This window comes from Gracilinanus agilis, chromosome 3, assembly GCF_016433145.1.
Source record: "Gracilinanus agilis isolate LMUSP501 chromosome 3, AgileGrace, whole genome shotgun sequence".
In the NCBI taxonomy this organism is placed as follows: Eukaryota; Metazoa; Chordata; class Mammalia; order Didelphimorphia; family Didelphidae; genus Gracilinanus; species Gracilinanus agilis.
Genome location: NC_058132.1, coordinates 480,213,396 through 480,236,515, shown reverse-complemented (window position 1 = coordinate 480,236,515; position 23,120 = coordinate 480,213,396). Strand labels below are relative to the sequence as shown.

At 34.0% G+C, this 23,120-nt stretch overlaps 1 protein-coding gene across 1 annotated transcript in view; it reads left to right on the top strand.

The window, feature by feature from the left end:
• LOC123242568 (cohesin subunit SA-2-like) overlaps window positions 1-23,120 on the top strand; it is a 135,903-nt gene that overhangs the window by 84,240 nt on the left and 28,543 nt on the right. The window contains exons 24-29 of the mRNA XM_044670400.1: window positions 701-793; window positions 1,069-1,219; window positions 2,739-2,887; window positions 3,533-3,634; window positions 6,074-6,237; window positions 6,335-6,463. Coding sequence (XP_044526335.1) covers window positions 701-793; window positions 1,069-1,219; window positions 2,739-2,887; window positions 3,533-3,634; window positions 6,074-6,237; window positions 6,335-6,463 — 788 coding nt within the window. The remainder of the gene's footprint in view (window positions 1-700; window positions 794-1,068; window positions 1,220-2,738; window positions 2,888-3,532; window positions 3,635-6,073; window positions 6,238-6,334; window positions 6,464-23,120) is intronic.

Here is a 23,120-nt window from a genome sequence, read left to right as displayed (position 1 = left end):
CTTTGAACTTAAAATTAGAGCTCTAGTGTGACAAAATATATCATTATGACTTGTTTACATCTCTTGTATGCTATAGCAGGGGAATTCTTGGTGATTTTTGTTCTCTTCCAAGTTTGGTAACAAGTTTGTGTTCTTGGATATTCTAAGATCTTTTTTTCTTCTAACATTGTTTCTTTGGTGCCCATTTTGTAGATCTTTGCAAGTCATGGGTTGCTGTAAGGGAAAATTTGACAAGCTTACGTTGGTAGTATTAGGGACTTTTAGAAATAGTCATTTGTTTTCTGGAAAGACTTGTATGCATTGATGAAAAATGAAGGGAACAGAATCAAGAGAACAGTTTGTGCAGTGACAACAATATGGTAAAGACCAACAACTTTGAAAGAATTAGGACTGATCAACATAATGACCATTTATAATTCCAGAGGATTAATGGTGAAGCATGCTCTCTACCCTCTAATAGAGAGCCTGAAGGACTCTGAGAAACATTTTTTGACATGTCCAGTGCAGAAAATTGTTTTACTTGACTTATACACATTTCTAATAGGGGTTTTGTTTTTCTTTTGGTTCAGATAATGGATGAAGGTTGAATAAGAGAAAAGGTATTTTCTGTTGATAGGAAAAAATATTAAAATCTAATTAAAAACAAATAATTTGTTTTGAAAAGAAGTTTTCTAATTTTTAAACTTAAAAATATTTTTAGGAAACTCTTTCGGAGTTGAAGGAACAGATGACCTGTTTCCGCTTGATATGTGAATCATACCTCAATCACCATAATAAGGATGTGAGGGAAAAGGTTGGTATAACTATCTGTTTCCCCTGGAACTTATGGTTTCATTTACCAAACCAAAAAAGGAAAACCTGCATCTTGTAATTGTTTAACCTAAGACCCTTTTTCATTATAGTGGATCTCTAATCTTAAGATCTTAGAACTGAATTTTTTTTTTTAGATGATCTGACCTCTCAGGGAGGGATAAATGGCATTTTTAGTAGATCAGACAGATAGAATATCTTTAGTAGATATATTCTTTCTTTGTGACATTAACCTTGTTTGTGTGCTTATATTTTTAGGCCTTTATTCTATTATGTGACTTACTGATTGTTTTAAGCCACCAAGGTGTGGATGAGGATGAAGATTTTGCATTGCTTAAGTTTCTTCCTGATCATGATCTACAGTCAAAGATGATTCAGTTCGTCAAGGATCATGTTTTTGGGGAGATCAGTAAGTATTGTGGCTCTAGCTCAGACTTTTTTTAGTTCTGGAGGGTATAGGTTTAGAACCTTTATCTATTCAAGGAGAAATGTGGTTTTAAGTGAATGTATATCATTAGATGCATTGAGATGGAAAATTGGGCTGGGTTAGGTTGTCCGAGTATTTGATTGTTGTATATATGTCTTAGTCATTATAGTCTTTAGGGACAGTAAGTAACAGAAAATAAAACTCTTAGGAATTTAATAGCATGCATTTTAAAATTTCCAGTCCCAAAGAAACATTTGTACTTCAGGGTTTAAATTTGCAAATTTAGGACTGGTTATTTTATTGGACATATATATTAACTATTTAATCATTTTTATAATCATAGGTAATTATTATTTGTTTTCTGAGCTGTCAAAAAATTTTTTTGGTTTCTTATCAGACTTGAAAGAGGATTAATAGTCCCCACAGGGCAACAGCTATTGCCATTCTGATCTTGACCTCATATTTTTACCTCTTAAATATTCTCAAAATGATAACTTCAAATCCATATGTTTCTTTTCTTACTCATGTTTTCAGACTTGACACTGATATACCTAATACCTTAACCCATTTCTTCTTTTCACACCTCCTTTTTTACACTCTATAGTTCCTTCTTGCTGATCTTAGTTCTTGGATTCTTCCTGGGTCCATGAAAATTCCAAACCTGTTAAAATTCCCAACCATTTAATGTTATCTAAGCTTTAAAGTTCTATAGTTAGTGACATCCAGAATCTTATTCTTTGCAAAGTGCTTACTATATATATCCTATTGGCATCTTTTAAAATACTAGCATTCTTTTCAGATATTTGGTATTATAATTCTTTTGGAATTCATTGAAATCCTTTTCTTAGGAGATTCAAGTTACCTTTGAATTCAATGAAGTAGATCAGTCAAAACTATTAGTCAGAGCTGAGTGGCTATCATTTAGGATATTTCTGCTTTGGGTGGGTTGGGTCTGATTTGTTCTTAAATATTGATTTGGTGAAGAGAGGTCAGTTGCTATATGTTAAGTTCTCTCCATTCTTTTTTTCCTTTAAAAGTAAAATCAAGTGTTCATTGAGTCTACTTGTGTTTAGTATTTTCTTCCCTCTTCCTCCTTCCACTATTTAGGAAGATCCAGAGAATTGGTTGAGTAAGACAGTAGAATTTTCTTTTTTATAATTTTATTTTATAATATATTTATATTTTATAACATAAAATAATAAAATTTTCATTTTATAATTTTGCCACTGTTGAAAAGCCCAGAGTGCCTACTAATTGGTGTAGTACTAAGTGAGGCACTGTAAAGGTTATAGAAACATTTCTGCACTTGAGACTTACAGACACATTTGGGCTATAGGCCATATACAAAAATATACTTCAGTGTCCATTGCGTAGGAACTATTGCACTGGGGGAGAGATTTGGATAGGCTGAATATGTTGGAAGTTCAATTTGCCCACATTTATACAGTGTATGTGGACAACAAGTTATATACCAAAAGAATGAATTGAATTCTTTTCCTAGATTCGCCTGAAGAGAAGAATAAAGAGGAAGCTCATAGACTGGATTCCATATACAGGAAGCGGGTTATTCTGTCTGAATATTGTAAACTGATTGCTTTTAACGTGGTGGAAATGATGACAGCAGTTGAAATCTACAAGCACTATATGCCGGTCACTATGATTCTCCACTATAGATTGAATTCACGATACTTTGCTTTTGACATTTATTAAAGTCATTTTTTAGTGGACCGAGGCCACATATAAAATGCCAGGGTGACATTATTGCATATGATCTTTGGGCAAAAGCTTGGCATTTTTATTCCAAACTGTCTTGTTCATATTATCCCAGCTTCTTTAATCAAAAGATCTGTTTTTTCCATTTGAGGGTAGTTGAATCTTTTGGACTTACTTAATCCTGGGCCTACCCGGTACTTATTGGAAAGAATTAATTCCAGTTCTATTAATGACTACAGTTCCTTAGGAGTCCAAGACTAAATTCCTTGCATCTCATATAGTGGTTGCTGATTATGCATCTTAAGCAGTATCCTTTAACTACTTTACCTACATATAGGCCAATATGCCATAGTTTCTGTTATTTTTGAATGTATACATTTTTATAAGTCATGCTTCCCATTAAGATGAATAATAGAATTGAAAATTATAATCTGTTAATGCTACATTGTTAGTGATAAAAATTTGCTTTTCTTAATAAGCCTACTATTATTACATATTGACAGTATTGTTAGTTTGAGAATATGAATAATATTTCCTTTAATGATGACATTCTTTTCCTTTGTTTAATTTTGTTTTAATTAGACCTACCATGATTTTGGTGACATTATTAAAGAAACAATCAACAGAACAAGGCACAATGATAGGATCGAGAGTGCCAGGACATTGATTGTTTGTTTGCAGGAGGTAAGCAAAACAATTGTTGGCTCTAAAATCCACATGTATAAAAATATAGAGATTGGTTTTCCACACCACTTCACAGAGAAAGATGAGTCTTCTTTTATAGGAATTTTTCCAGGGTCTTGAATAATTGACACCCTCGTCAAATTGATACCTGCATGTGCAGTGAGGAATATTTATGATATTGTACTCTCCCCTCCCCCCTTTCGTATTTTTGCTCTTTTTTGAAAAATGTTTGGTTCAAAAGCAGAGACTCATCTACTAAATTCTATCCTTGGTATGTACTTGATTGCATTCAGTTTTGCCCCATTATTAATGAAAAAAGGAAAACACAAGAGGCATGAAATAATATAGTCATACCCCTATCATGAAATTAAGGCAGTGTTTGGTGTGAGATTTCAGGTTCATAGTCTTACATGTAGGTGTTCAAGGAATAGCATTGACTAGGCAAATATTGTTGTAGTCATTTGCCAATAGCACCCCTTGATTTCTCTGTTGGCCTGACCACCTGAAAATGGTATTTTTTATCTGAGTTCTGAGGAATTCCTCACTTTCCTCCAACTGGCCTGCCAAATAGGCCTCCAAAGTAAGTGGCTATTTATTTCTCCTTCAGAGGTAGGTAACAAAGTGCTAGCTGTAGACAGCTACATACTTGGGGTGTTTTCTTGACAGTCTGCAATTCTAAACTCTGAGATGAACCTAGTGCCTATTGGAACAGATTGTCTTTTGGAATGCTTATTATTCAGGGACAATGGTTATGTGTCTTCACTTGATGGGTGCCAATTAGCTCCTGACAGTGTTTTTGCTCATTATCGGCCGGACTAGTGTTGTTATACTCTAGGCTGAAGTTATAGTGAAGAAAAGAGAAATATTACATTCTGCCCACCACCTTTCTACCTCATTAGTAATTTTAAACCCTTTCACCTCAGGCTTCTGAGCCTCTATCACTTAGAGGAACTGGACATCTATTTTAGCAACTGCTCCAGCCTGGTCTACTTGTACATATCTGTTTTTAAGCTGCAGAACATGTTCCTCCTAGAGTGACTGATACATGAAGCCCTGCCACTATTTCACATTCTGCCAGATGCTTTATATTCTGGCCTAAGTCCCTGAAATAGGAGCTAAGGTGAGGGTAAACAGCAGCCTGTCAGAACCCTGTGTTTAGATATCACACACAGAGATCATTCCAGTTTGACCCTTGGTTGACTGTGCTGATTTTCAAGACAAATGGAACTAGCTGTCTGTTTCTGAGAGGGCCTTGATGGCTTGGTACAGCCCTCCATTAATGGGGAAAAAGGCCACTGTTCAATTTGTTTTAAATATACATACATACATACATACATATCTATATATCTCCAAGATATAGACAATTATGCTTCTTCAGCATTTTTTCATTTTCATAATGAACTTGGCAAACACCAATAAACTTGACCAATTAAATATATAAGAAAGAAAAGAATGAGGACTGTATATGAAATAATAAACTTCTAATACAGTTTGGTTTGAAAAAACCCTATATTTTAAACTTAAAGCAATAATAATAAAATTGTCCTGCTCATCTTTGTTCCTTTTTGAACTTCTTTCTCTCTTCTGTGTTATCTTTTTATTCTGAACTTTTATATGAAAGGAAATGAGCATCTTCATATACAAAATAAGATAGAAAAGGATCATACATGAAACAATGAATCTCTTACATATAGCTTACTTTCTATTTAAATTTATAATACAATCAGCATATTAACTCTTATACTGTCCCTTTTCTGTGTCTTCCTCTGACTCTCCTGTTTTCTTTTGTGCATTCCTCCAGTCCTTCAGTGACCCTCTTTTTTTTTTCCTTCTTCTATTTTTCCCTTTCCGGAGGGGCTACCTTATTTCTAGTTTCTCTCCCATCTCACCCTGCAAAATTGAAGGAAAAATGAAAGATAAAAACCTCTGTAACAAATATGTATAGTCAAGCAAAACATTTCCACGTTGGTTTTGTTTGAAATGGTTTATTGATTTTTACACCTTAGCTTTTCTCTGATTATAGTTTTTCTTCGATTGAGTGTTTAATGAATTTGCCCTTGGATTGTGCCAAAATCTTGCACAGGACTTTTTATATCAAACACTTAAGTAGACATAATTAATTTGTGCCAACTTGCACACTGCTTCAGGGCCTCCTTTGAGTTTTGCTTGTGACTCAGTTTGTCTTATTTCCTAACAAATGGCACTGTCCAAAAGAATATTTCTTTAGTAGATATTGCATTTCCTTATAAATTATGGTCTTCTAGAGGATGGCCACTTAACCTGGGATGTAGAGATTCCATGAGAATTGAAGGGGAAGGGGAAGTTCTAAGTTCCTATGAATCTACGTCCTTACTGTCTACAGGTCTTGATGTATTTATTGATATTCTCATAAGGATTTTCTTCTATGGAAAATATTTGATTAATATCTGGGTTTTGCAGTTATATCAGAACCACATGGCAACCTATTGCAGCAATAACAGTCGTAAAAAGCACATTGAGTCCTCAGCTAACTTTGCCAGTATTAAAGAACTTGCTCGTCGATTTTCTCTCACGTTTGGTTGGGATCAGATGAATTCCAGGGAATCGATAGCAATGATACACAAGTATGTATTACAAGTACCATTATTTACTCTACAATTTTTCTATTTTCAGTTTTGGTTTTTAACTTTTTTTTTTAACTTCTTTCTTCTTTGCTAACAGAGAAGGAATTGATTTTGCATTTCATGGAGATAGCCAAGATATAGATTATTACCTCCCTCCCAATCTAACCTTCTTGGTAATCATCAGTGAATTCTCCAATAAGCTACTCAAACCTGACAAGAAGCTGGTGTAAGTTTATTCATGTTGCTTGATTGTTGTATTAGACTTGTTATGACATAAAACAATGGTAAGAAACATGATAGTTTGTCGTGGTTATGTGTTGAAGTAAGTCACATTATAGAATGAATTTAGGAGTTAAAACATGTGGTGTGTCTGCCTTTCTTTGTCTAACTAGATTTTCTTGGTCTCCAAAGTGTGCATCATGATGTGTATGTTACTGCCCATATGGTACAGGCTGTGAGCATAATATGCCATGACCAAAGGCACATGGAGCTCAGCAGTGTTGTATGTTTTATAATTTTTCAGTCATGCTAGTGTGACTATTATTGCTATTTGAGTGGTGGCAGCTTCTATAGTCATTTTTTCAAAAACATAATCCATTTGTTTTGTAGTTCACAATTGTAGAAATACTCTTGACCCTATTCCCACTCTCAGCCCACCCCATTTTGTCCTTTTTCTCCCTCCCCGATTTGTAGTCTGTTCTTTTAGTCTCTAAAGTTGGAAAATATGTTGTTTTGGTTGTAAAAGAACCACTGGCATGTCCATTAGAGATGTTGCTATTTAGTATTTGTAACAAGTCAGTTCAGCTTAATCAACAAGCATTTATTAAATACCTACTACATTGAAAGAATTGCGCTGGAGATTAAAAAAAATCTCTATCTGCAAAGAACTTTTATTCTTCCGGAGCATAGCTAAACAACATATGTGCAACAAATTAGAGGGATAGGGAACAACCCTGTGCAAAGCTCTTGCACTTATTGACGTTGGCACTAGTTTTGTGCTCACCAGGGAACCAGCGGTTTCAAGAGGCAAGGAAGGAAGTAAGCATAGGAGTTATAGGAGAGAGGCTGCCACAGAGAGTGGGCACAGAAATGAGTAAGTGAATTGTCACATATAAGCAACAGCAGGAAGGCCAGTTTGGCTGGAACATAGGATGTGCAGACAAAGGGTCCTTAACTTTTTTTGTTTTATGCTCCCCATTTGCAGTCTGGTGAAGCATATGTACCCAGACCTCTCAGAAAAATGTTTTTATGCATTAAAAAAATACACAGGATTTTAAAGGAAAAAATTATTTCAAAATACATTCATTAGAATACTAAAAAACAAACAGTTGACCAAATAAGTTCAAGAACCCTAGGTTAAGGAACCTCTAGGCTAGACTGCAAAAGGAGGTAGTCAGGGCAGGATGGAAACAGAAAATCTTGATTTGCAGCAGCCAGAAATGGGGTAGAGGAGGTTGGGGGGCGGGGGGGAGGAGAAGAAGAAGGGGAGAGAGTGAGGAGGTGGGGGGAGAGAAAAACATGGTAGTGTAGTCAGAGACTCTAATGTGTTTATCACATCTGCCATATGGTTGGCAGTCACCATCATTAGTTACATTTTAAAACCAAAAACTATGCATTTATTCTTGTCTTGTTTATTAGTGGAGAAAAGTCCACAGAGTAAGAACATGCCATTTCATCTAGTACAAAAAATTACAGAGAAAAAGTGATTATTGAAATCTGGTTAAATTTTCTTTTGATGCTTTACATCCATTTATTCTAAAATAAGTATTTTGAAGCAGCTGATACAGAACACATTTACCAGGACACTTAATTGTCCTTGTATCAATATTGATTGTGATTAACCTGAGTAAACAGGATAGAAGCAGTTTTGGGCTCAGTGGAACAAAAAAGGTTTCTTAAAAATTAAACCAAAGTGAGAAGGCCATTGGAGTCTGGTCACCTGAATTCAATTTGACAATATTTATTACATACGTAGTATTTAATGGTCCTTCTCCTCATAGAACTTAATTTAATAGGTGGTAAAGATGTAAAACTAGAATCATAAGTTTGAGACTGAAAGGATATTTAGAGGTTATTTAGTCCAGCTCATTTATTTTACAAATGAAGAACCTGGTGGGCCCAGAGAAGGACAGTGACTTAACTATTATCAGAGAACCGAGGCTTAAATTCAAGTTCTTTGACTTTAGATCTACCCTTTGCATTGTTTCAAACTGCTTTCTTATAATACACAATATTACATAAATATATTGGTTTAAAATTATTTTTATTATTGCAAACTTATGTATACGCAAATGTAAATTTTTGTTTATGTAAAGGGCAGAAAGAATTATATATAGCAACATGAATCTTTTGCCTTGAAGTATAAAATGTAATATAATTCAACATTGTTCTTCTTATGAACCCTTTCCCCTTCAGAACTTTCTTTTCTCATCTGTATATTTTTTGTTTCATTGATGTCCTTTTCGTTCTTTTCTTCTTTTAATGCTCCATTACTAGTCTTTTTTTCTTTTCTCCTTTTTTTCTTATCCCTATAATTTTCCTGCCCCAAAAAAGGTCCTCCCATGTAACAAATAAATATAGTCAAGTCAGACAAATCCAAACATAGATGATGTTTGGAAATATAGATTTCATTTTGTACCTCCAGTCTGCCTTGAGAAACATCTTGTCAGTTTTCTGGAGTCTTGATTAGTCATTGCACTAATTTTAGTTCTTAAGTTTTCAGTTATTTTTCTTTGCCACTTACTTCACTCTGGATCCATTCATATAAACTTTTCTAAGTTTCTCTGATTTTCCCTCTCATCATTTCTTATAGCAAAATGCTATTTGATTACATTTGTAGTGCATAATTTGTTTAGCCATTCCCCAGTTTTGGGGTATCTACTTTGTTTTCAGTTCTTTACAAAGGCAAAAAGTGCTACCATCAGTATTTTTTTATATGTAGTTCCTTTGATTTCATTGTGTTATATGCCAGATAGTGGTGTTATTGGACCAAAAAGTAGTGGCTTTTTGGACATCATTCCAAATACCCTCCCAAAGGCCATGCATTTTTCTTTTTGTCATCCTTGTCAAGCTAATGAGTGTAAAGTGGAACTTGAGAGTTGTTTCAATTTATATTTCTCTTACTATCATTAGTAACTTGGTACATTGTTTCATGTGGTTATTGGTAGTTTGCCATTCTTCTGAGATCTCTGTTATCTTTTGTTTTCCTCTTTTGGCAAGTGGCTCTTGTTTCCATATGTTTGTGGCAATTCCCTCTATGTCTTGATTTCAAAATCTTTATCTTAGAATGTGTTACATATTTCCCTCAATTAATTCCTGTCTAATTCTGATAGCACTAGAATTGTTAATGTATAAATTTTTCAGTTACATAATATTAGTAAATCAATTGATAAGCATTTATTAATTGTCTTCTGTGTGCCAGGCACTGTACTTAGTGAGGGACATATAAAAGAGGTCCAAGATATTCCCTGCCCTCAAAAATTTATCAAATCTAATGAGACAAAATGCAAACAAATACATGAAAACAAGCCAAGGATAAATAGGAAATAATAGAATGAAGGCACTAGAATTAAGAGGACTTGGGTATAGGTTTCTTGTAAAGAATAGAATTTTATTTGGGAATTAGAGGAAGCCAGGAAAGCCAGTAGGCAGATTTGAGGAGGGAAGACTATTTCAGACATGGGGTGGGGCAACCTTAGAGTATGCCTAGAACTGAAAGATGGCATGTCTTGTTCATAGAATAGCCAGGAGGTCAGTTCCACTGAGTTGAAAAGTATGTGTGGGGAAGGTGTGCGAAGACTGGAAAGGTAGGAGGGAGTTACATTAAGAAGGACTTCAAATGTCAAACAAAGGATTTTGTATTTGATCCTGGAGGCAATAGGGAGCCACTGGAATTTCTTTGAGTAGAGGATGTTGTGTAATCAGATCTGAGCTTTGGAAGAATCACTTTGGTTGCTGGATAGATTGAAGGATAGATTAGAGTAGAGAGGGAATGGAGCCATCAATAAGCTATTGTAATGGTCCAGATGTGATGTGATATGTGGTGGCAGTTGGAGGAGAGAAGGTGTTGTGAAGGAGAGGCATTGCAAAGGTAGAATTGACAGGTCTTTGCAGCAGATTAGATATGGGGGTGAGAGACCACAAAGACTTAAGGGTGACACCTAGGTTGTGAGCATGGGAGAATGGATGGGTAGTGTTGCCCCATTAATAAAAAGTGGAAAAGGTTAAGGGAGAAAAATAATGAATTATGATTTGGACATACTGAGTTTATGATGTCTACTACACATCCTTTTGTATATATCTGAAAGGCAGTTGGAGATACCTGATAGAAGGTCAGCTGAGAGATTGGGGTAGCAAAGGTAGATGAGAATCATCAGCATAGAGAGGGCAATTAAATCCATGTAACATATGTGTGTGTGTATATATATATATATATATATATATATATATATATATATATATATATATATAGAGAGAGAGAGAGAGAGAGAGAGAGAGAGAGAGAGAGAGAGAGAGAGAAATCTAGCAAAGATGACAAAGAAGGAACAGTCAAATAGCGGGCTGAGAAGATTAATTTGATTCTGCATCATTTTTTATTGATCCTATTTAGAGTTCATTGATTTTGACCTGTAACTGTCTCAGTCATGGTTTTTTCTCTTTATACTTAGTTCAGAAATTCAGCTAGTCTATAATGATTTAAGCTTAGAAATCCAGTTCTCTTGCTAATTGCCATTCTATTCTTGCCTTAAGGAAATCTGCTTTCCTTGGGGAATGCAGGTAGATACCAGGGAGTCTGGTAGTATCAGTTCATCACCAAGCTATCCTTCAAGGATGTCTGGCTTGCTCTCTGAATAATTCTGACCCATTCTTTTAACTTTTCAGGTGAAATCAAAGGATGGCTACTTTTTAGTCACTGGTAGGAAAGAAAGTATTGTTGCTAGCTTCTCATTCCCAGCTTCCAATCAATCACATTGTCCCCTGTGCCTCAACTCTATAACCAATCATGTTGTGTTCTCCTTATGTCTCTACCAAACATAACTGTGTTTTTCCCCCCTGTTCTGTTCTTTGTTCTAATCTTATAAAAATGAGCTGTCTTAATCTTGGGGTCTTTGGTTAAACTGAGGTAAGTTATTGATTTATTCCATTGGCAGGTAGTGCCCCAATTAATAAAATGTAATCTTCAGAGCAAATGTGCCTCAATCTACCTTTGTTCAGTTTCACTTGGGTGATGGAAAATCAGGAGAAAGTGATATCTTCCAAACCTGAAGGGAAGAAAATATGAAGAGGGTGATCACACAAAGAAAAATGAGAATTAAGGAAAAGACCATTGGATTTGACAACTAAGAGGAAACATTGATGACTTTGGACAGAGCAATTTTGGTAGAATGATAATGCCAAAAGTCCAATTATAAGGGGTTAAAAAGAAAGTAAGAGGAGTCAAAATGGAGACACCTATTATATGAAGCATTTTCAATGAGTTTAGCTATAATAGGCAGAAGAAATATTGGAAGCTAGTGGCGATGGATAAAATGAGGGTATTTTTTCATGAGGGAAGACATAGGTATGTTTTTTGGCAGTAGAGAATGAACTAGTAGACAGAGAAAGATTGGAAAATAAGAGCTAGAGTGAGAGAATCAGGAAGAGAAAAGATGGAGTATGATTACTTGAACAGGTAAAGGGGCTAACCTTGGCAAGGAGTAAGTCCACCTTATCATGTGAGATAGAAGTGAAGGAGAAAGAAATAGTGGCCGAAGACACCCAAGTTATAGTAGGTGAGGAGAAGAAAGAGCTCATAATGAACTATCTCAATTTTTTCTGTGAGATATGAGTCAGGGTTCTCTGCTGAGAAGGTGGAATTGAGGGAAGCTAAGGTCATGTGTCCATTTTGAACCTATAGCAGGAGTTATTGATCTTAACTTAAGTTCTGTGAAACCATTTTCTTGTTTTTTTAGTTGTTTGAATCACATAATGTGTCTTTATTCTAATAGGGTTTGTTGAACATTGTGGTACTTGAATTCATTTACTTCCCTGTCTTGTGTTCCTTCTTAGTTCCACAGATTAACTTTTCTGTTCTTTAGTAGAAATTATTTTTATCATTACTGCTTTAAAGCATAGTTTGTGATCCGGCACTATTAAGTTTTCCCCCCTCCCCCCCCCACTGTATCCCTTGAGATTGTTTACATTGTTTTTTCTAAATGAATTTTGTTATTTTTTCTAGATGTAATAAGGGGATTTTAGGATGTCATAAGGGAATCTGCAGGATGTAATATGGGACTGAAGCTAGGGGTAATAGCTGGTAGGAATAGGGAATAAGGCAAGGCAAGGGACCCAAGGCTGGAGGTAATCAAGGGAGATTAGGCTATAGGTAGTAGCTGGTTGGAATTGAGGATAGGCACTGTGGATAGGGGTTTGTGAATCTCTAAGGCAATATAGTGGCAATATAGGTACAATAATGAAGGCTGGTAGTTGAGGTGGTAGGAGAAATAAGGGAATGTCTGAGTTTAGGTTATATAACACTGAGGTACCAAGAGTTGCAAGGGAGAGGATGAGTTAATCTAAGGTAGGCAACAGCATCAGGGAAACACAGACTGGATACTCAGGTTAGAGACAAAACACTGAAGGGAAACAGACTGAGCCCTTCAAGTAAAAGGGACACTTTACAGAGCAATGTTAGAGCCAGCCAAGAATGGCTTGAAACTGACTTGAGGCTTCTAGTCAGTTTCACAGGAAGGGACTAGAAGTAAGTATTGAAGTTACACTTCCTCCAAAATGGATACCTTCTGCTTCCCTCAAACTCCAGAGAGAATGTTATTCTCTCTCTCCTCCTCCCTCTCTAACTAATCAATTAATAAAGTAGCCAAAGGGTTTTGATTAAAGACAAAAGGGGTTTATTGTCTTCTAGGGTAGATTGGCAGGGTAGGGGATACAAGGTAGCCCTAACAGCCGCTTAGAGAAAGCTTCAGGTGGGGGAAGGGAAGCAGGACCGTGAGACTGAGTAGGAACCAACCCACTTCATCTTGAGAGGGTTTGTAGTAAAAAGGGGTAAGAAAGCTGGATACAATGATTCAATAAGGTAAATTTGTAACAAGGGCAAGCCCTATTTGACTAAACTATCATAAATTTGAACTAATTCTCAGATCTACTCTCCTTTCCAAACTTCTCAGACATTCAGGTAGGGAAAATGAAGGTGGGAATAAGGTAGGGTAGGGAGATTCAAAGGAATTAGCTAAATTAACAATTTAAAAGAAAAGCTGCAAAATATAGACCAGGTTTCAATCTAAAGAAGGAGCTCAGATAGACCCTGACTCTCTCCACGAGTTCCCAGGACCAACTGCCCTTTTCCCCAAGATTTCTAAAACTCTCCTTAACTGACAGAAGAATTCTGCAAAGCAGTTATGCCCCCTCTCTGCACCACATTCTGTATAATAATTCTTTGGTAGTTTGGCATGGCACTGAATCTGTAAATTAATAAGACTATATTGACACTGCCCAAACAATTAATATTTCTCCAGTTATTTAAAACCTTTATTTCTCTAAAAATAATTTTATTATTGTATTGACATTATTCCTATGTATATCTTGGTAGTTTTCTTATTAAGTTTTCTTATTAATATTTCTGTAATATTTTGAAAAATAATTTCTATTTGTTTTTATTGGAGTTGTGGGAAATATCTAGAAAGGCTAATTATCTTAGTGGGTCTTTTTTATATCCTCCAACATTACCTAATTTATTGAAAGATTCAATTAATTTTTAATTGAATATTTAGTGTTCTCTAAGTAAACCAACATATCACCTTCAAATTCTGATAAATTTTTTTTCTTCTTTGCTTGTACTTATTTTTTCTGCTTCTTTTTTGTCTTGTTATGACTATCATTTCTAGTTCTAGCTAAAATAATAATGATGATAATGGACATTCTTGCCTTACACCTGATAGAATTAAAAAGAATTTTCTTGTTTCTCCATTATATATAATGATAGTTAAAGATGTTTTTGTCAAAAGTTTTTCTGCATGCATTATATAATCCTTTGCTTTTGATTGTTTATAATATTCCTAATATTAAACCAACTTTATATTTCTAGTTTAAAACTAACCCAATAATAACATGTAATCTTTTTAATGTCATTGTTGCTTCTTTGTTCATTTTATTCATATTCTTTAAGGGTATTAGTCTTGTTTCCTTTCTCTACTTTATCTCCTCCCATTTTAGGTAACATGATCATATTTGGTTCATAGAAGCACTATGGGAGGATCACTTTCCTTATTTTTGCAAAATATTCTATGTTTGAATTGTTCTTTGAGTGTTTCGTGAGTTTTTATTCATAAATCCATTTAGTCATATTTTTTTCAGGAATTCATTTATAGCTTCATCTGTTTATATTTCTGAGATTGGATTTTAAAATTTTTCTATTTTGTATTCTTTTAAAATGCTTATTTTATGTGTTTTAAATATTAATCTAATGTAATGGCACAGAATTGGGCAATCATTTTTAATAATAATCTTTTAATAATAATATCTTCATTTGTTGTAAATTAAAATCAATTTGGTTTTTTTCTTTGGGATCAGATTAGCTAATGATTTATCTATTTTGCTATTTTTAAAAACAATTTCTGACTTTATTTTATGTATTCTATGTGTTTTTTATGTGTTTTGTAATTTTAACTCCTTTGACTTGCCAGTTTTCATGTTTGGTGTTTGTTGAGATTTTTTATTTTATTGCTTTTTTGATATCTACTTCACTGACCTTTTTTCTTTTGTGGATGAAAGAGTTTAGAGACACCCTTATTTGCAGTTTTCTTTTATAAAATTATTAGTGGTTTCTGTTATTTGTTCTTTGATCCTAGGATTAAATTAGTCTTTTAAGTTTGAATTCTTTTTTCATAGACTCTTTACTGATCACAATTTTCCCCTGGTTGTCAGTAGAGAGTATGTTTATTATTTCTGAGTTTACTTTTCTATATTTGTTTATGAAGATTTTATTCCCTTATACGTATTTATAAATTTCTCATGGTCAAGTTTATAAAGTTGTGTGCTATGCGTAGCCGAGAAATATATATACTTCTTTTTATTTAAGTATAGTAATCACTACATATATACTTATATATTCTTATTTTCTCATATATTCTTATGTATCTGTAGTGATTGTTGAATATAAATTTGTGCTTGTGTGTGCGCGCGCGTGTGCGTGTCATGTGCATGTGTGTGGCTTAACTGAAGTACTTGAGCTTCTTTCTTGTTAAATTTTTGTTGGAGTTTATCTAGATCAGAAAGGGGCATAATAGTAAGGTCCTCAACTGTTAAAACATTTATGAACTATTTTAACCTTTTCTCTTTTAATTTTGCCTTTTCTGAGATCCTAATTGCTATCCTTGCCTTTTTGATTTACATGAGGCACAAAAAATTCTTTTCCAATCTTGTATTTTAAAGATTTTAATCTTTATGTCAATTGTTTTATTTTAAAAGGTTTGTTTCTCATAAATCCTATATTTATAGATTCTACAATCAGTCAGTAAGCATTGTTTAAGCACCTACTTCATTTCAGACACTGTGCTAGGCATTGGGAATACAAAGAAAGACAAAATACAGCAACCCCCCAACCCTCAGAGCTTACATTCTAATGGGAGAAGATAACACATAAATAATAAAAAGCTGAAAAGAAAGAGGATGTGGGAAGTAATCCAAACTGTTTCCATTCATCTGTCAAACTGATTTTTCTAACACATCAATTTGACTATATCACAGGCTACTCAGTAAACTTTAGTAACTCCAAGACTTTTAGCTCCAAGACTATTTGGGTGAGCCTGACTCAAACCAATCTTCTAATATTTTCTTGGTAGAATTAACAGTTCAAGAGGTCTAGTTAATGATGGATGGACTGTAGCTCAGGAGAAAGATTAAGGATCTGAGAAACTTATGAATAGAGATGATAATTGAACCTGAAGTAACTAATGTAGTCACCAAGAGATTGTAGAGAGGGAAAAGAAAAGCGAGTCCAGGACAGCTGAGAGAAACCTAGAAAAGGAGGAACAAATAGAACAAAATGAGACACTTAGATGATTCAACAAAAGGAAATTTATAAAAGTGGGTACATTAAAAAAAAAAAAAGGATAGGCATTGAAAATATTTCAGGTTGATCCTGTAAAGATCCCTTGCCTGAGTTGTCTTATCATTTTACACCAGCCAAATATCAAAATACATCTGTAGTTTCTTCTTATTGTCTTGTATTCAGGAGTCTACAAAATGAAGTCAATATCCTGAACCTTTAGGTTGAGCCAGTCAAGTCTTGAAGATAGTTTGAATTTCTTTTAATGAAAAACTGTAATACCTTGCATGTAGGGAGGGGTTAGGATATTGGTTCTACTACAAGAATTAAAAGTCCAAAGTCATTTATTTGGCATTCATAACCCTTCAAAACCTGGCACCATCCTTACTTTACATGCTTCTTTAGACTTTACTTCCCTCAATTCCACTCTACATTAGTCTCACTAACCCATTTTGCAGTTTCTTGTACACTACATTCACTATCCTGTGTCCGTGTTTTTGCATTAGTCTTCCATACTTTCCTTAAATTCTGCCTCTTAACTTCTTTCAAGACTCTACTCAATTTCTACCTTTTGCAGGCAATCTTTCCTGATTCTCCCCAGCTGTTTTGTCTTCTCCTGTAGATCCTTCCAACAATCCTGTATGTATGTAGGGTTAAAAAAATTTTTTTATTGAAATCTATTGTTTTTATATTACTCAAACTTCCCCCATATCACTTTTTCCCATTTCCAGAGAACTACACCATTAACAAAGCATTATTTTAAGAATAAATCAAGAAAAAGAGAAAAAATGAAAAAAGTCAGCAAAACTGATCATTACATTGGAGAGATCTTAAATTAACATTCCATATTTGTGGACTTCCTATCCCTGAAAAGGAGTAGGGTAGATATTTTCCCATATTTCTTCTTTGGAGGTCACTAATTCTTTGTAATTCTGCAACATTTACTTTTTTTTTTAATAAAAAATTTTAACATTTTTTTACATTATCAAAATTTCCCCCTACTATCCCTCTCTCCCTCTTAGAGAACCATGACATAATATTTTCAAGAAAAAAAGAGAAAAAAAATCAGCAAAAATGATAACTTTGAAAAAAGGTAAAAGTATGTTTAGTGTCCCTATTTATCCATCTCTCACCTCTTCAGAGGAACCAGAGTTAGGGTTATCTTCTCATGTCTGTATTTTGTAGCCATGCTTATTCTTTGTAACTTTGTAGAATGTACTTCTGATTATTTTGTGTTTCTTTCCATTTGCATTGCTATAATTGTGTTTATTATTTTCTTGACCTCATTTACTTCAATCTGCATCAATTCATACAAATTTTTCATTCCTCTCTTTATTCATCATATTTGTCATTTCTCACAGCACAGAAATGTTCCATTACATTGCTGCAATTTGTCTGGCCATTCTTCAGTTAGTGGATGTCTACTTTTATTTCATATTCTATATTACCATAAGAAGTTCTGCTGTATATATTTTGATGTGTATGGACTTTATTTTTATCAATGATCTCTCTTTAGTTTATAAGCCTAGCATTGGAATCTTTGGAGCAAAGAGTATGGGCATTTTATTTCTTCGCATAATTCTGAATTGCTTTCCAAAAGATTTGTATTGATTCACAACTACACCAGCTATGTATCATGGCACAGCTACTCCAACGTTGACTATCCCCACATTTGACTTTTCTTTTTGCCAATATTCTGTGTATGAGGTGAAATCTTAGATTTATTTTTATTTATATTTGGCTTATTATTTGTATTTTGGAGTGTCATATAGTCAATAGGTTGTAATTTGTTTTTTTGAGAACTGTTCATATCCTTTGACCACCTATCTCCTGAGGAATGACTTTTGGCCTCTTATATATATCTACCATTTATCTAAATATCTCAGATTCAAAACCTTTATCTAAGAAATTTGATATGAATACTTTTTCCCATTTGACCACTTTTCTGCTTTTCCTAGATATTGTATTTGCATTTGTGAGGAAGCTTTTTAGATCCATGTAATGAGAATTACCTATTTTTTTCTCTTATCAATATTCCTTTTTTGTTTAAAAATACATTTCCTACCCCCAAATATGAATGATATTATTCTCTTTTAATTTTCTTGTTTTATGATTTTTGTATCCTTTTAAATTGTGTATTGTAGTATAATGTGTTGGTCTTCACATAATATTTTTGTCAGGCTGCTTTCCAGTTTTCTCAATAGTCCTTATCAAATAGGAAGTTCTAGGTAATAGTGACTTTGAAGTTTTTCAAACACTGGGATATTGAGTTCCATGACTTCTAATTCTACCTTGTCTATTCTGTTCTAATGATCTACTTGTGAATTTTTTAACCAATCCCAGATGGTTTTGATACTGTTACTTTATTTGTGATTTAAGGTCTGAAAGTGCTCTTTTTAAACTTTGTTATTATGTTATTGAATTCTCTAAGGTATCCCTTTGATAGTTTGGTTAGTTTAGTATAAAGTTATAAATTAACTTTGGTAATAGTATTGCTTTTATTATATTGGCACTTACTAGCCATGAGCACTGAATATTTTAACAGCTATAGACAGTTCTCTCTTGTAAATTCACATTTGCAAAAAGCATTAGCTATCTTCCAGGACTCCACTGAAGTCAGGATCTGGCTCCCACAGACAGTAGCTAAGGGTGGTAAAGGTTTGCTGCTGTAACTGCTGCTAGGGTTCCTCCATTCTAGGCACTGAAGTGGTTATGGCTAGGGGAGAAAGAGTGGGAGATATGGGACTTAGAAACCTGTGAGGGGAGGAAGAGGCTTGGGACTGGTCCATTTAAGAGAGAACTGTCAGTTTTTAAATTCTACTTTTCCTTAAAGTATTCTAGTATTCATCTAGTTATTTATATACTATCTCCCCTATTGTCTTCTTCTGGACACGATTTGATTTCCTTTGTATAGTAAACATAATTCAGGGCACATAGAAAATGCTTAATCAATTTGCTTGAGGTGTTTTATTTAAGTAAAAAGGGAATTTTCACTTGATCACTAATAAAAAAGTATTTCAATATACTTGGAGAAAACAAAAGTAGGACTATATGTGAAACCACAAATCTTCATTTTATAACACTTTTGCAGTGATATTATTGACTTCTGATTTTCCTTGGATATTATTTACCATCTTAAGTAAAGGTCCGCTGTAGAGAGTAATTTGCAGTGGAGAGAGAGACTTAAGGCTGTCGTGGCAGTCAGTCTGGGTGATAGGTGATGAGAAGCCCAAGCCAGCCTGGTAGCCCTCTCAGTGGAGAGAAGGGATCTGAAAGATGTGATGGAGTAGGAAATGACATGTTTTCGTCATTGATTGCAAAGTAAATGATAGTGAGGATGTGAGAATAACATTGAGGTTAGGAGGCTGAGAGACTTGGACAGTGGTATGCTTCTGAACATTATGGCAAATTTGGAAGAATGGTAGGTTTGAGGCATATGAGAAGAATAAGTTCTTATTTAGACATACTCAGTTTGAGATGCCACTAGATTCTCCACTTTGGAAATGTTCATAGGCAGTTGGTGATGCAAGGCTAAAAGTTTATAGGAAAACCTGAAACTGGCTATATAGATATGGGAGTTATTTGCCTTAGAGTGATCGTATTCCTCTTTCAAGCCTTAATCACTGTCTTGGCCTGAAGTAGGACTGATTTAGTATTTGAAAGTAGTCAATAGGTTTGCATCTCAGTGACTTTTGATTTCCATGTTGGAAGTGGGGAAAAGGGAAAAAAAAAAGGCAAAGTGATGGATGGATAGATATGAATCTCTGGTCTGGTTCTTCCTCTTTTAGACTCTTATGTGAACAGGGGCAGGATGTATGTCTAGACTTCACTAGGCCTGATGAAAAGAGGTTTGACATCTAACTATGACCAGTTCTATCCTCCTAGAAGTCACATGCAAGTAGTCAGAAAGTAAAAGAGAAAAGGGCTGAAATCAAACATCTCAGGAGAAAGAAAATTCAGTTAATGATCTTGAGCACAAAAAGATATACCAGCATAGTATTGCTAGATATTAATACTGGCCTCTCCAGTTCAGCTAAGTGAACCCAGACTTCTTTGAATTGTAAGGCAAAAACATAAATCAATACCTGATGAGGCAGAGGAACCCTTAGATTCCCAAGAGAGTATAGAATCACAGCAGGATATTTCTAAATTTATAAGAAAAATAAGAAAGAGGGATTCATGGCCTCTACTGTGGAAAAAAAAATTAGCAAGACCAGAAAAACTTGAACCATTGTGTTCTCACCAGAGAAATAAAAGAGAAGAATAATTAGGAATCAAATACAGGGAAATGAAGGACAATCCAGAATAAAAAGAGCAAAAGTAGTAACCTTAAAAGAAAATGTGATCTGTATACAAGCACAACATATTAATCTCAGAGAGTATTTGTAGAGACAATTTAAGGATAATAAGTCTCCCAGAAGAACACAAGTCAAAAATCTGATTACTATAATACAAGAAATATTACAAGAAAACTTTCTAGAACATTTCATCATAGAAAAAAAAAGTACTAATTGAAAGAATACATTAACATAATAGAAAAAGAGAGGGTTAATTAAGAATGAATTGAAAAGAATTAAAAAGCCAGCAAATAAGTTAGAGAGGAAATATTGAAAATTAGAGGAGAAATAGGTAAATTAGAAACCAAAAAACCTATAATATTGGTAAAATTAAGAGCTGATTCTTAAATACTAATAAAATTGATAAGTCTTTTAACTAATCTGATTAAAAAGAAGAGGGCAGAAAATCATGACAAGCCAGAAAGAAAAGATACAGTTATGCTAGCAAAATTGAGAGCACAGAAGAAATAAATATCTTCAGAAATATAAAATATCCAGATTAACAGAAGAGCAAATAGAGATTTTAAATAAACCAATCTCAGAAAAATAAATAGAATTAGCTAGAAGGGAAAACTCCTGTATTTATAGGAGAATTCTATCAAACTTTTAAAGAGCAGTTTGTACCAAAATTATACAAATTATTCTCAAAAAATGAGAAAGAAGAAAAGACCTTATGAAGTTGCTTTTATAAGACAGAATTCTACTAGATCAGGAAAGAATCATGACAAGAACTGTATAGATTAATAACTTTAATGAATATCTTACATAGATTCAATTAAAAAGTACACGTTGAATAAATAAAGTACTTAAAAATAGCTAGAAGGATAAGTATAATTTAGCATAATATCATAAAGTGGTAAAACTATTAAATTTATTTTATTAATTTAGAGTTTTTATGCTATAGTAATCAAATTATCAAAGGGATGCTTTATGGAACTAGATAGATAAATTAATTTAGAGAAAGATCAAAATATCAAGAGAAATAATGAAAAAAAATGAAAAAAAGTTGCAATTAAGGGAGAATAACCCTTCCAGATCTCAGGTTATAAAGAAAGCAAGGCATCAAAACCATCTGGTGTAATGATAATGATGATAACTTGCATTTAATATGTACTTTTTTAGATTTGCAGAGTGCTTTATCATTGTTTTTCATTTGATCTTCAGAATCACCTTGGGAGGTTTTACAGATTAGAAAACTGAGGCAGACTTAATTAAGTGACTTTTCCCGGTGTCAAAATCTGACAGAAATTTGACCTAGATCAATACCTTAACTCTATATTTCACAATATATTCTAAATGGATCATACAATTAAAAAAGATGGTATGCCATTCACAGCTATGAAAAGTAAAGTGTAAAAGAAATATTAAAAAAATAAGGGAAGTATTGTTAACTTAGTGCATGGGGACCATTAAAATACCTAGGAGGAGAATGTGAGTTCTGTAGAACTGGAAGAATCTAATGAGCCTTCGAACTTATTTTTTAATGTGGAGGGGAGCTAATATCATAAACTTGTTATGGATTGCATCCAAAATCATTTGGGTTTTCCTTCTTTGCTATATTAACCAAAATTTATTGAGTGGGCCTTATAGAATCTGAATTTCCTCAGAATTGCTTTTCTACTCTTTGTACCTTCTTTGAGCTGCCATCTCAACTAGGAACTCTACTACTGTAACCATGTTTGGCCCCGTCAACCTTACATCATCAATAAGAAGTGAAGCAGAGGGAAGAGCCAAAGTTTTAGCCATCACTGATTTGGTGAGTGAATGATGGTATCACTGACAGAAATAGAAAAATCAAGGAGAACAGATTTGGAAAGAAAGTCCACATTCCATCTTGAACAGGCTAAGTTTGTAGGTCTAGTGGAGTTGTCCTAGAGACAGTTGTAAGCATGGATCTGGAGCTATGATATGAAAGTATGTGTATGTGAATTTACATTTTGAAGCCATCTTTATGGGGATGGGTTATAGGTAAAGCCAAGGGAATAAATTAGATTTTTAAGGGAGAGAATATAATATGTCAGTAGTTGAGGACAGAGTTCATGACACAACCTGGGGGTAAAACCTCAAAAGATCAGGAAAAGAATGAAGCAACAGAGTAAAGGAGGCAAAGGAACATGGAAGTTATAGAAGGAGCTGAGAGAATAGAATTGGAGGAGAACATATCCAGAAGGAATTTAACTGTCAGAAGTCAAGAAGTATGAGAACATTTGAAGTAAATGAATTGAGAATTTAGGAGATCATAGATTAACCTTAAGAGATCAGTTTCAGTATAGTGGTAGAATGAGATATGGAGACATTGAGTATAGCACTTACAATATATTTTATTTGATTTGTAGGGAGAGAGATTGAAAATGAAAGTATTATTAGAGCAAAATTCTGTAAGAGGTGGGGAGGGACTGAGATCAAGGGAATAACTAAAAAGATTATCATTAGTGAAAATTAGATTTAACTCTCCTTTCTAACTTGAGCGGAGGAGAATCAAGTAGGTAATTATACAAAAAGAA